Source organism: Pipistrellus kuhlii, unplaced genomic scaffold (assembly GCF_014108245.1).
Source record: "Pipistrellus kuhlii isolate mPipKuh1 unplaced genomic scaffold, mPipKuh1.p scaffold_m20_p_19, whole genome shotgun sequence".
Classification (NCBI taxonomy): Eukaryota; Metazoa; Chordata; class Mammalia; order Chiroptera; family Vespertilionidae; genus Pipistrellus; species Pipistrellus kuhlii.
The window spans coordinates 22,353,216-22,366,594 of record NW_023425504.1 but is presented as its reverse complement, the minus strand read 5'-3'; the positions used below and the strand labels follow the sequence as shown (position 1 = coordinate 22,366,594).

Below are 13,379 nucleotides of genomic sequence, written 5' to 3'. Positions count from 1 at the left end.
ATTGTCCAGATTACAACCTCCTTTCATAAAGCTACAGACCACTTCTTTTCCTCACCCAAAAGTCCCATTTCTGAGTTAAAATTTTAATTGGTAGAAGATGAATTATATGTTCACTTTATGATCATTTCTACAAATGTCCATATGCTTGCCAGTGTGTTTGGACTACCATAAGCAATGTAAGTAATATTGCCTTTCTCAGAGAGAAAGACATTGCTATGCAGTATTTGTAGTATCTCTTTTAAGTAGAATAGCCAAGTAACCAAAATTTTCCAGTTCTGCTCACTGAGGAAAAGGGAAGTAAATCTAGAGCTCGGGGCATTTTTGGGCCTGGGGGAGATTGGGGTCTAATTGATAGAACATATTTGGTGAATTTGAGTAAGTTTAAGTAGTAAAGCTCCCAGTCCTGGTCCCATTCAGCAAGGCTTTAGATAAACCAATGGGAAGCATCCTTGGGAGAACATAGAAGTCTCTATGCTCATGGCCTATGTCACACCCACTATATAAATGTCAGCATGCCTCATGATTCGGGTCCAAACTAACCTGGATTAATCTTAAATTCATTCATTTAGTCATTCATTCAGCAAATATGTCTGCGTATTTTTTATGTGCAAGATGTTGTAATAAGTACTATAGGGAATACAGTGAAGAGTCAAAGGTAGATCTCACCTAAAGCATATGATTTTTTTTAAATGTATTTTTATTGATTTCAGAGAAGGGAGAAGGAGAGATAGAAACATCAATGATGAGAGAGAATCACTGATTGGCCCCTCCTGCAAGTCCCACACTGGGGATCTAGCCCACAACCTGGGCATGTGCCCTGACCAGGAATCGAACCCTGACCTCCTGGTTCATAGGTCGACACTCAACAACTGAACCATGCCAGCTGGGCAAGCATGTGATATTTTAGGGGACATTAGACCTATGTAGACAACTTTGATACAAGATAGAAAGTAGCACTTACCAGTAAGGTGGTGCTGTGTGATCTCAAAGAAAAGCGAGTTTTTACTTTAGCTAGTGGAGGGACTATGGCTGGGAGTTAGGGAAGGCTTCCAGGAGGTGAAACCTTAGGGGCACGGTAGACTTTGATAATGTAGTGATGACATGAAGGCGGAGGATTCCAGAATAAAGCAGCAGCTTATACAGAGGCAGAATATTGAGGGAAATGGACAGAGAACCAAAAGGAGTTCAATACAACCAAAGCACAGAGTGCTGTGAGAGGAATCATTGGATGTCACTTGAAAAGGGGGCATCAGATTGTGGAAGTCCCTGAATGCCAGGCTGTGGATTTGATTTTATTCCATCACCAATATGAAAATATTAAAGCATTATAAATATCAGTGAGGGCTGCTTTGCAAGAAATCCAGTCAGGTAGCAATATAATGGGCGAGGTGAGTTGGAGCAGGAAGAAGGAAGGGACACTAGTTAGGGGGTATTTTAAGAGCCCAGGAAAGAAAGAGGGCATACTTCGGCAGTAGCAGAGGGATGGAGAAAATGAGAAGTGCAAAATAAGAATATATTGGACCTAGCAAATGAGTGGCTACTGGAGAGATGACTCAGAATTAGCTCTGCAGTTTCTGGAAAGAAGATACAGTTATCCCTTGGACAACATAGGTTTGTATTACACGGGTCCACTTATATGTACTGGATTTTTTATTTCAAATGACCCACACAGCTCAAAACTGCATTGTTCAAAGGAAGGCAATTGGGAATTACGTGTGTGGAAGACTGACTTAAGTTATATGCAGATTTTTGACTGTGTGGGGCTTGGTGCCAATTGAATCGCCAAGTAACAGAATTGTAGATGGGAATGACGGTTTGGACCATTGTTGAGTTTGACATCTGAGTGATGTCTGGCAGGTGGCAGGACTGAATATTAGGAAGTTTTCTTTGTGGATAGTGTGGTCCTGTTCTGTATCTCCGTGGAAATTGCAATTTGTTCAGGGTAGGAACCTTGAGGTTTTAAGAAGAAATCTGGCAGAACAATGCAAACCCATCCATGATGGTGTACCTCCTGCAAGACAAATAATTATTTCCTTATCCAAATCCTAGACAGAAGCGAGTGGGCAAGATGCTCAGTGGAACATGAGACGGTTATTTTATGTGCCACTCAATGCTTTTAACTGTCCATCCTTTAAGTGGCTTCACACCTTAGAGACAGATGGCGTGTGCTTAACATTGCACCTTTACAGCTTCCAGGTGCTCTGTATGAAGCTTAACTGAGAGACACACCTGACTGTGCTGTGAAGAAATCACAGTGGGAAAATGTTGCCTAAGCAATTCCTTAGAGACAGAAAGTAAATTAGTGGTTGTCAGGGGCTGGGGGAAGGGGAAATGAGGAGTGACTTTTAAGGGATAAGGATTCTCTTTTGGGGTGATGAATAAATTCTGGAATTAGATAGTGACAATGGATGCACAACTTTGTGAATATAAAAACCATGGAGTTGTATTTTGAATAGATGAATTGTGTGGTATCTGAGTTATATCTCAATAAACATTTCTGTGAGAAAGAAATATCGCCTAAGAACAAGAAATATATTTTCCTATTTGAGCTGGAAACCTTTTGTCATTTGTCTAATTTCAGTTTAATTACTTTGACAGAGTCCTTATAAATGGTTTTTCTGTTCATGTTACGTTCCTGTGCCTGCTATAAAAGAAAAGCTCTGGGTAAACCATTTCTGAAATTATACTAGTAAAGATGCTCTTCAGATGTGTTTCAAAGTCTGAGAAAACCCTTTAGTCTACTTAGGGAAAACAACATATTTGTCTTTTAAGAATTAAAGCATTTGCCAAATTAAATACGTGAATGAAAATATTCTAACCATATTTGTGTTGACTTATGTGTTCACAGTATAAAAACACACATAAAAACACACAAACACACACTAGCGCAATGAATTGTAAAGAATCAGAAAGTAACAGCTTTAAAAAGTGCTCTCCAGCTAACACCACCTTTCAAATGCCAAAACTCTGTCCAGAGCAAGCTTTTTATGGCTGAGTTATAAACACTTGAAGCCCAGAGTAATCTCTATAATGGAAATACTGACACAGATGGTTCTGGCTTTTTTAGCTAGAACATGATGAGTTTTCTAATACAAAGCCAAGAGACGCTTCTGGATAGAACTGTTAAGAAATCTAGAGACTGGGTGAAATCTCTCTGTGGATTTAAGTTGTAAACACTATGCCCTGATTATATTTTCCTATTACACCTCTTCTGTAATCAGGAAAGCTGCCCAATCAAATATTGCCTTGTGTAAATATGGAATGCAACCTGGAATTGCAACCTTAATCTTTCATAGTCCCTTACCCAAGGGTTGCTAGAAGAAATGTTGGACCCTGGTGATGGCTGTCTGAGATAGACTCAGATAGGGGACTGCACTCCTAGTAAGAATAGATGAGAGATATCTGGATCTTTAGAAAGTAAGTGTGCCCAAAATGATTCCCATGTGTAGATAATGATATTGATGTACTTTTCATGTTTTAAAGTATTTTCATACTTTCAAGTATTTTATCTCACTCTGATCTCTCTATAACTCTGTTAGATGGAAAGTTTGCATGTTGTTGTTCCTATTTTTATAGTCAAGGGAATAAAGTAAATAACTTGTTAATAGTCACGCTGGGGTTAGGAAGCCACTCAAACTCATTGTTCCTTCCCCAGTACCCAAATGCCCACCATGCAGACCCCCAGAAATATCACCACCCTGTCCTGCTCCCCAGCAGCCAGACATTTGTGTAGCTAATTGCATTTTTGTTTTCATTTCTCATGGTTGATCATTGTCTTGGCAGTTGGCTTTGCCTGGGTACCTTTGCTGAAGGATGGTAGAATCATCACATTTGAGCAGCAGCTGCCAGTTTCCGCCAATCTTCCCCCGGGCTATTTGAACCTGAACGATGCAGAATCGAGAAGGGTAGGAAAACATCTGCATTTGTTGAAGTAATCACGATGAAATGCTGAAAAAGCAGAGATCTGTTGGCCTAGTTAATAGTTTGGTCTGGTGTAGTTTTAGGACTGCTGTTGGTTTGCAATAAAGATATGTATGGAAAATTAATATTAGAAACTTTTAGAATAGTCAAAAAAAGTAACCTCATGTCTGGTTGTTTTAATAACAATCTTAAAAATGGTTTCAGGTTTTGTGCATCATTTAAAAAAATTCATTTATTTTGTAATTCACTTTTATTGTACTTTATAAAAGTATTTTGCAAAGGATTGGAAATTGGAAATAATCTAGGATACATTTATTCTAAAGGCAGGTTATTTTCTCTAATAATTTCCTTTGTGTGACACTAACACATTTGTTTCTGAAAATATAAAAGTTGAAATGAATAAAGGTGTGATATGTTGCTCATTTAGCCATTGCTATGTACAGAAACTCATGTGTGTATTTTCTGTTCCCAGCAATCTAATGTGGACATTAAGTGGGTAGATGGTGCAAAGCCTTTGTTGAAGATTAAAAGCCACTTAGAGTCTACCATTTACAGTCAAGTAAGTGACATTATCTGAATTTTGTCCATTTTAATACTTGAGTATATTTCATAATTAAAATAGACTACATTTGATTCCTGCATTCTTAGAGAAGTTGTGACCTGAAAGACTTTCATTAGTAATAACATCACTCTTAATAATAATATTACTAATAGCTCAAATTGTGTAATTCTTCTCAAATTATAAAATTCTTTTATTCTCATTAATAAATTTAAGCCTCATAAAACTCTGAAAGGAATATGGAGGCTATTACCACCATTTAAAAATTTATTTTTAACAGTTTTAGATTTACAGAAAATTTGTGAGGATAGTGTAGTTGACTCCTTGCATCAGCACCCATGAAATTACAGTCAAATGTCTCTGGGAAGCCCCAGGCACAGTTTAAAAAATCATGGCTGGAGAACATGTCCATGTTCTTTGATGTGGCCTCCAAGGTCCTTCTCACTTCCCACCCCCCACTCCACCATTTATATGTGAAGAAACAGGCTCAGTCAGGTTAGGTGATTTACTCAACATTACACAAGTAATAATTAGAGGAAGCAGATCAAAATCTAAATTTCATTATGCCAATTCCTGATGTACTCTGTCCTGTCCACAGAATCAGTATATGTAAATTCCATAGAGGACAGCTGGACTCATTGGCCGTTGAAGTGCCATGGTAACTTGGGCACTGAATGCCTGGGACTATTGTTCTGGGAACCCCTGCTGCTATCTTTGCATCACCTGTCAGTTCAGGCCTCAGTTCCTGCTTATTTCTTTAAACTGTAAAAGCAGCCCAACTCCAGAGACTACACCAGTAAAAAAAGGCATTAAATAAATGTTGGCTAGTTGGCCTACATGATGTGCTCAAGTACATGCTGAATTGACCTGGTCTTGCTGCTTTGTGGGATGGATGGTAAAGAAGCCCATGAGACATGGACACACATGTTGGTGGCTGCAGCTGCCAAATCTGGGCATTAGAATACCCGGATAAATAGGTTTGCAAGATGCAGGAAGAGGGAGAGAGCAGAGCTTGCATTTGAGGGTAATGAATCAAATTTCATAAGGCTGTGTCCATCTGTTTTCCAGGATCTACATGTGCACAAATTCTTCCATCATTGCCAGCTGATTCAGTCAGGCTCGAAAGAAGTTCCAGGGGAGCTCGTTAAATATTTAAAGGTAAATGAACAGCAGCTTTCTTTGAAAGGATTGTTTTTGATTGATGTCTTTCTGTTGCCACATTTTGATGGGGAGGGTGGTCAAACTAGCACTTTAAGATACTTTTGGTGGTGTATCCTCAAGAGAACACTTTCTGTTATGTATTTTTCCACCAAGTGACTATTTAGAAGCAGGGTTGCTACATCAGGAAGAAACTGTTATAGCCAGAATTTGATGACATCTTTTGGAAAATCTCATGACAATGTTTATATCAGTTCCAGAAATTGATTTTTCGGGTCTTTTCCTGCTGACTTCCCTGAAAAGGTGGAGCATGCTATGGGGAAAAGGGCCAGAATATCTACTTACCAAATGTATTGAGAACTCAAGATGTCGTTTCACATGCTAGGACTGAAATTCATGTCATAAGACCTAGCTGACAGCAACTCTTTCTCTACTTGTTCCTTTACTTGGTCAGCCATGGCTAGTCTGAGGAATTTTGATTTTTAAATGAAGCCTCCATAGGATTCCCCCTTGGACCTATGTTGTTGCTTAGAGATAGTCTCAGGAAACAAAAATGTTCCTTTCTTTTAGAGAGGTAGTATGACATGAGATGACCTGGATGGGTTCTGGAATCACAGACTTTGTCTCCCAGACCTGTGACTTACTATCTTAGTGATTGACCCTGACCAACTTACTTCACTTCCCCATGCCTTTGTTTCTTCCTCTGTCACAGGGATAACAATAACACCAGTTTGTAAGGTGCTTGTGAGGTTGAAGCAAGATAGGGTATCTGTTATATAGTAATCGTTTATTCCATACTTATTTCTTAAGTACTTCCTATGGGCCAGGTATGTTCTAAGCATGGAGAATGTAAGTGAAGAAAGCATTGTCCCTATTGTCAAAGAGCTTGCTTTCTTGTGGAAGCAGATGGCAAAAAAAAAAAAAAAAGGTTAAATACATATATGGTGCCATGTCTGGTAGTAATAAGTGCTGTAAAGAAAACTAAAGCATAGTGAGGGGAATAAAGGGTGATAAGTCCCTCTTGAAGACTATCAGAGAAGATCTGTTTGGTATAGTGACATTTGACAGAGACGTAAAGGAAATGTGGGTAGGGGATGTGCAGGAGGCAGCTAATCGATGTTTCTCTCTCATCCATGTTTCTCTCTCTCCCTCTCCCTTCCTCTCTGTAAAAAATCAATAAAATACATTTAAAAAAATAAGAAGAGACTGATGAGAGGAAGACAAACATAGGTCATAACATTGTGTAAATGGTTAACAGAATTTGCAGCAGGTGTAAAATCCCTGTGATGGCATGCTTGAAGGACAGTAAAGAAAAGACAAGACTGTGTAGAGCACACTAAACTGTGATGGGAGAAGATGACATGAGATGAATTTGTAGAGATAGGCAGGGTCATGCAGGTATGGGAAGCCCTTGACATCTTTTTGTTCATGGTATTTTGTTTTTTTCCACAAGGGAAATGGCATTGAATGTGCCTTTCATAAAGAACACTCTGGCTGCTGTCCTGAGAATAGATGAGAGAGGAGCTATGTTGGTACAGGGAGATCCAATTATGCATGCAATGTCCAACTCTCTTTACTCTTGTACAGTATCCCACTTAACCTTTAAACTTCCTCCTCTTGGACATTCCCTACACACTTGCAGACTCCGTTGTTTCTTCATCCTTCGTGCATTTTGTATATACCAGTCTTGTACTGTTTATTATTTGTATCACAGTGATTTTGTTCCTTGTCTTAACCACCCCCCACCCCATAGACTGGGAATGGCTTGATGGTAGGAACCATGTTTTTTATGCGATTGGTAATTAGAAGCTTATTCAGTGTGCCTTTGTTGAATGGATGAACAAATGGCTTCATTGATGTGGAGGTTTGAGCTAGTTTGGTCTTTGATGATGAAGGTCAATGCTAAAAATGTAGGTTGGGTTTTAAGGAACTTGGACTTAATATCCTAGGTCATAATTTCTCAATATTGACATTTTGGGCAGGATAATTGTTGTAATGGGCTTCCCTGTGCATTGTAGGATGTTTAGCAGCATCCCTGGCTTCTACTCACTAGGTTTCAGTAGCATCCCCCAGTTGTGACAATACAAAATGTCTTTAGACATTATCAGATGTTCTGGGATGGGTGTTGGGGGAAGTTGCCACTGATTGAGATCCACTGTGCTTGGTAATGGGGAAGCTTCAAAAAAAATCTTGGCAGGAAATGTCTGATGTAATCAGTATTTGAGGAAGATTGATTTGGAAATGAGAGTTAGGTGTATGGGATTAAAGAGAAATTGTACAGAGAACTGCTATAAAATTACTAGTCTATTTTGGTTATAGATAAGAAGGTCATGAAAAGGGATGATAGTAGTAGTAAGACTAGAAAGGTAGGACAAGGAAGGAAAAACTTGAAGGATAGACCATGGGTTCTTTGAGCTCAATGTCCTGCTTTTATCCATCTGATTGAAGAGAAGTTGAACAGAGATCTGAGAGGTCACTGTTGATGTGACTCAGGCATAGATATTAGTGTCCAGAAAAAGGATGATGAGAGTAAGGATGGGAAGATGGAGCAAAAGTCAGGGAGACTGGAAGCTAAATATTAAGTTCCTTAGGCACAGAGGCTTGTCTCATCCATCTCAGTATTTCCCATAGCACTAAACATTGAGTTTATGTAGTAGGAGGTGCTCAGTGAGATTTGTTTTCTTTCTTTCTTTCTTTTTTTGTTGTTGTTGTTGGCTGCTTGCTTAAATAAGTGAGTGAATGTGGAGAGAAAGGGAGTAGGAAGAAAGAAATTTTATAAATGTTGATGCTTGTATCATTTTGGGGTATATATGAACACATTTCTTTTTTTTATGTTAACACACCTTTCACTAGAAACAGAATGCTAGAAAGTGTATTATCAGGGTGTTAGAATGAAGAACTGCCTCCGTTTTGTAGAGGGTGTCAGTGTAAAGCCAACTAAATATACAAACATAGCCGAAACCAGTTTGGCTCAGTGGTAGAGCGTCGGTCTGCAGACTGAAGGGTCCCTGGTTCGATTCCGGTCAAGGGCATATGCATTGGTTGCAGGCACATCCCCAGTGCGGGGTGTGCGGGAGGCAGCTGGTCGATGTTTCTCTCTTGTCAACGTTTCTAGCTCTCTATCTCTCTCCCTTCCTCTTTGTAAAAAAAAAAAATCAATAAAACATATTAATATATATATATATGTGTATATATATATATATATATATATATATATATATATATATACACATATACACACACACACAAACATACTTTATTAAATCCCACAATTGATGGCCCACATTCCCTTGTAAAACACACTGAGTGCTAGGGGCTAGTAGGCATCTCCAGTACCTCCAAACACATCTGCTCTCTCCTCAATTGAGTATTAGTTTACCAGAAGTCAGTTGGCTTTATTCAAAACCTGTTTATCTCAGTAATACTTGTTAATTTCAGTAAAGCATTTACTATTAAATATACTAATGAGTTCTGAGTGCCAAAATAGAAATGTGGATAAAATAATTAACAAAGTCCCCTGTTCCATGAAACTCCCATTTAAATGAGTTTGTGTTCTAGTGAATGTATTTCTCATTACTTAATTTTTTGTTGTTTCACATTTGCAAGTTATATCATGTTTCTGTTTGTTTTCATAACTAATAATGACTTATTTCAGTGTTTGCATGTCATGGAGATCCCAGTCATGATACAGTTTCTACCTGTAATTCTTATGCAACTCTTCCGAGTTCTCACAAACATGACCCATGAAGATGATGTGCCCATCAACTGCACCATGTGAGTTTCAGTGTTGTAATACAAAGAAGCAAGTTTTGTTTCCTTTTGAATTTCTTCATTTTAAATATAAATTGGTCTTCCAAATGAGAACCCCAAAATCAGAAATTTAATATTGGTTTTCTTTAGTTTCATGCTTCTCAGATGGGGGGACTTGTGTCCCCAGGGATCGATGCTACCAAAAGACATAGGGTAAACTTAATGTGCTTTTTGTGGACCAGGGGTGTTCTAACACTTTGATGCACAGGAGAATCACCTGGGGAGCTTTTAAAAATTCCTCTGCCAGACCACAGTTCACACCAATGAAACCAGAATCTCTGGCAGCAGAACTCTATTAGTATTTTTTTTTTTTAATTTAGGTGATTCCATAATGCAACAGAGTTTGAGAACCATTGTCCTTGACCATTGCTATGACTCAATAGAACTTTCTCCAAGTATGGAAATGTACTACTGCATGTGTGCTGACCAGTATGGTGGCCATTAACCACATTTTGCTATTGAGCACTAGAAATGCGGCTAATGTAACTGACAAACTGAATTTTTAATTGTATTCCATTTAAATTGATATAGTCACTTGTGGCGAATGGCTCTCATATATTGGATAGAATGGCCCTAAGCCATCAATTTTTACTTAAAGGATAAGGAAGTGTTCTTTTTATATTAAACAAATTTAGATATATTGTAGAGTAGAGCATACAATGTACCTGAATTTTGAAATTAAAGTAGGAGACAAAAATAGAAAAAAATCGTGAGCTCAGGGCTGGATGTTTCTGGCCTTGCTGCTTCTGCTATTGCACCATCAGGACTCAGGCTACACACATCTGCATACTGTTTGCTCTTCTCTGCTTGCTTTTGGAAAATTTAAGAAGTATTACTCTAGTCCAGGGTTTCTCAAAATGTGGTTCCCAGACCTGCAACATCAGTATCACCTGGGAGCTTATTTAAAATGCTAATCATTGAACTTCACTTCAGTCCTTAAAAAATCAGAAGATCTGGGAGAAGGAGCTGAGCAGTCTCCCCTCTGGGTGATTATGACTTATGCTAAATTTTGAGAACCACTACTAATCTCCTAACTTTAAAACTTTCTATGACTTTCATATTTACTTCCAAATTTAGTTCATGTCCTTATACCTTCCTACTTCTTCCCTTTCTTTTTTTCCCATTTGTTGACATGCTGTTCATTTTATTTTTCTATTTCTTCTCACTAGAGAGAATTTCAGTATTTACCTTACTCATCGTCTTTTACTATATAGTAGCTATGACCATACTTCAAATGTAGACAAAAATTTATAAAGATGAAACATCTGGAATGCCAAAATAAAATAATCTTTCTTTTGAATCAGTTAGACCCAAATTACCATTATATCTTATGCAATCATCTCACCTTTAATTATTCAGACAGTGATAGGAATTTTTAGGTCTTATCTAACAATCAAACTGGTAATTAATTTTAGCCTGACATGCTGGCTTCTGTGAATGTTGTTTCAGGGTTCTTTTACATATCGTCTCACAGTGTCATGAAGAAGGCTTGGATAATTATTTAAGATCCTTCATAAAGGTTTGTGGGGGAAAATTTTACTTTCTGAGCAGTTGATTTTGTGGGAGAATTTTGCCTTATGGTTCATTTTCTTTATTTGTAGTATAACTTCCGACCTGAAAAACCGAGTGCTCCTCAGGCCCAGCTAACACATGAAATTCTGGCTACTACAATGATAGCAATTTTGAAACAATCTGCAGACTTTTTAGCAATAAACAAACTGTTAAAGGTAAGGGATCAGGACGCAACAGGGAAAAAGCAGCCAGAAATATATGTTCCATACCCTCCCATTTCAGTTCTAGTCTTCCATCATTTTTTTTCACGTGACCTTCACTTTACTTATCACTTTGCCCATGTATCCTTTACCTTCAAGTTCTCCAGAATTTCATTTTGTTCACCCTCCCCAACCACCCCCCCCCCCAGCCCTCAGTCAAATGTGTAATAGAAAGAATTTTGGATCATGTTGACATGGGTTTGAATTATGTATCCACTACTTAATAGTTCTATGACCTGAAGCTATAATTTAGCATCTTTGAGCCTCAATTCCTCATTTCTAAAATATAAGAAAAGTGTTTAAGACATCGTTTCTGGCGCATAGTAGACACTCAAATGGTGGCTCTTATTATTGTCATTATTTTCCACTAGGCAAACATTCTTACCAAAAGCCCATTCACACATCACAGTTGGCTCTGAGGAACTTTATCTTTCTGCCAACACCAGTTGAAGTTACTCTGTGGAACTTTGTGAATTGGGATTCATTTTAAAATGTTATTAATGTTAGATCCATATGTATTTGTTAAACTTTGCTAAGGTTCAAAAATTTGGGAAACTATTGAAGATTGATTTTATTTCTTTGTTTATTTTAGTACTCATGGTTTTTCTTTGAAATCATTGCAAAGTCTATGGCTATATATTTGTTGGAAGAAAATAAAATTAAGGTAAGTAGGCTCAAGGGTAATACTTAACATAGATGAAGAAGGCTAACTGTATGACATGCAAAGCCTCTTTTATATTTAAGGGCTCTTAGCTCTTCACTTTTTTTCCTTTATTGTTTAGGATATTACATATGTGTCCTTAACCCCCTAAAGCCCCCCCTCCCCCGCCCCACTCATGCCCTCACCCCCCTGGTGTCTGTGTCCATGGGTTAGGCTTATATGCATGCATACAAGTCCTTTGGTTGATCTCTCCCCCTCACCCCCACCCACCCCTACCTTCCCTCTGAGGTTTGACAGACGGTCTGATCAATGCTTCTCTATCTCTGGATCTGTTTTTGTTTATTAGTTTATGTTGTTTATTATATTCCACAAATGAGTGAGATCATGTGAATTTTTTTTTAAATGTATTGCATACCCACTAAGGAAAATAGTATGGTAGTTTCTAAAAAAGTTAAAGATAGGACTGCCTTATTATCCATTGATTCCTCTTCTGGGCATATCTGAAGAATCCTGAAACACTAATTCAAAAGAATATATGCACCCCTATGTTCAATGCAACCTTATTTACAATAGCCAAGCTATGGAAACAAACCTAGTGCCCATAATTATCGATAGATGAATGGGTAAAAAGGTAATACAATGAAGTATTACTCAGCCATAAAAAAGAATGAAATCTTTTATTTGCAACAGTATGGATATACCTAAAGGGTGTTATGCTGATTGAAATAAGTCAGTCAGAAGAAGACAAATACCATATAACTTCAGAAATATGTCAAACTTAATGAATAATATGAATGAACAAACAAAAGAGAAACAGACTCATAGACACAGGACATACTGTTGTTTGTCAGAGCGGCGGGAGTGTTAGAGGACTGGGTGACAAAAGGTGATGGGATTAAGAAGTACAAGTTGGACCTTGGACAGTTTTGCTGAGTGGTTGGAGCATAAGCCTGTAGAACCAAGGGTCATGGATTTGATTCCCTGTCAAGGGCACATATCTTGGTTGCAGATTCCCCAGTCCTGGTATGGTTGTGTGTGGGAAGCAACCAACTGATGTGTCTCTCTCATCTCGATGTTTCTCTATCTCTGTCAGCCCTCCACCTCCAGTCTCTCTGGAAATCAATGGAAAAATATCTTCTGGTGAGGATTAAAAGCAAAGAAGTACAAGTTGGTAGTTACAAAATAGTCATGGGGATATAAAGTAGAGCATAGGGAATATAGTTATGACTATGTATGTTGCCAGGTAGGTATTAGTAATATCGGGGGAACACTTTGGAAAGGATATGATTGTCTAAGCACTATGCTGTATACCCAAAGCTAACCCAAAATAATATTGAATGTAAGCTATAATTGAAAAATAAAAAATTGTTTAATATATTGCATAAATCCATGATCTGACATGTTTTTAAATATATTTTTATTAATATCAGAGAGGAAAAGAGAGGGAGATAAATGGAAACATCAATGATGAGAGAGAATCATTGATCAGCTGCCTCCT

General features: G+C 38.0%; 1 protein-coding gene across 6 annotated transcripts in view; it reads left to right on the top strand.

Moving 5' to 3' along the window:
- Positions 1-13,379, top strand: part of DOCK11 (dedicator of cytokinesis 11) — a 191,775-nt gene that overhangs the window by 96,219 nt on the left and 82,177 nt on the right. For all 6 annotated transcript variants that reach the window (XM_036443425.2, XM_036443426.2, XM_036443422.2 and 3 more), the window contains exons 21-27: positions 3,784-3,905; positions 4,394-4,480; positions 5,549-5,638; positions 9,294-9,412; positions 10,898-10,967; positions 11,050-11,175; positions 11,813-11,884. In XM_036443425.2, coding sequence (XP_036299318.1) covers positions 3,784-3,905; positions 4,394-4,480; positions 5,549-5,638; positions 9,294-9,412; positions 10,898-10,967; positions 11,050-11,175; positions 11,813-11,884 — 686 coding nt within the window. The remainder of the gene's footprint in view (positions 1-3,783; positions 3,906-4,393; positions 4,481-5,548; positions 5,639-9,293; positions 9,413-10,897; positions 10,968-11,049; positions 11,176-11,812; positions 11,885-13,379) is intronic.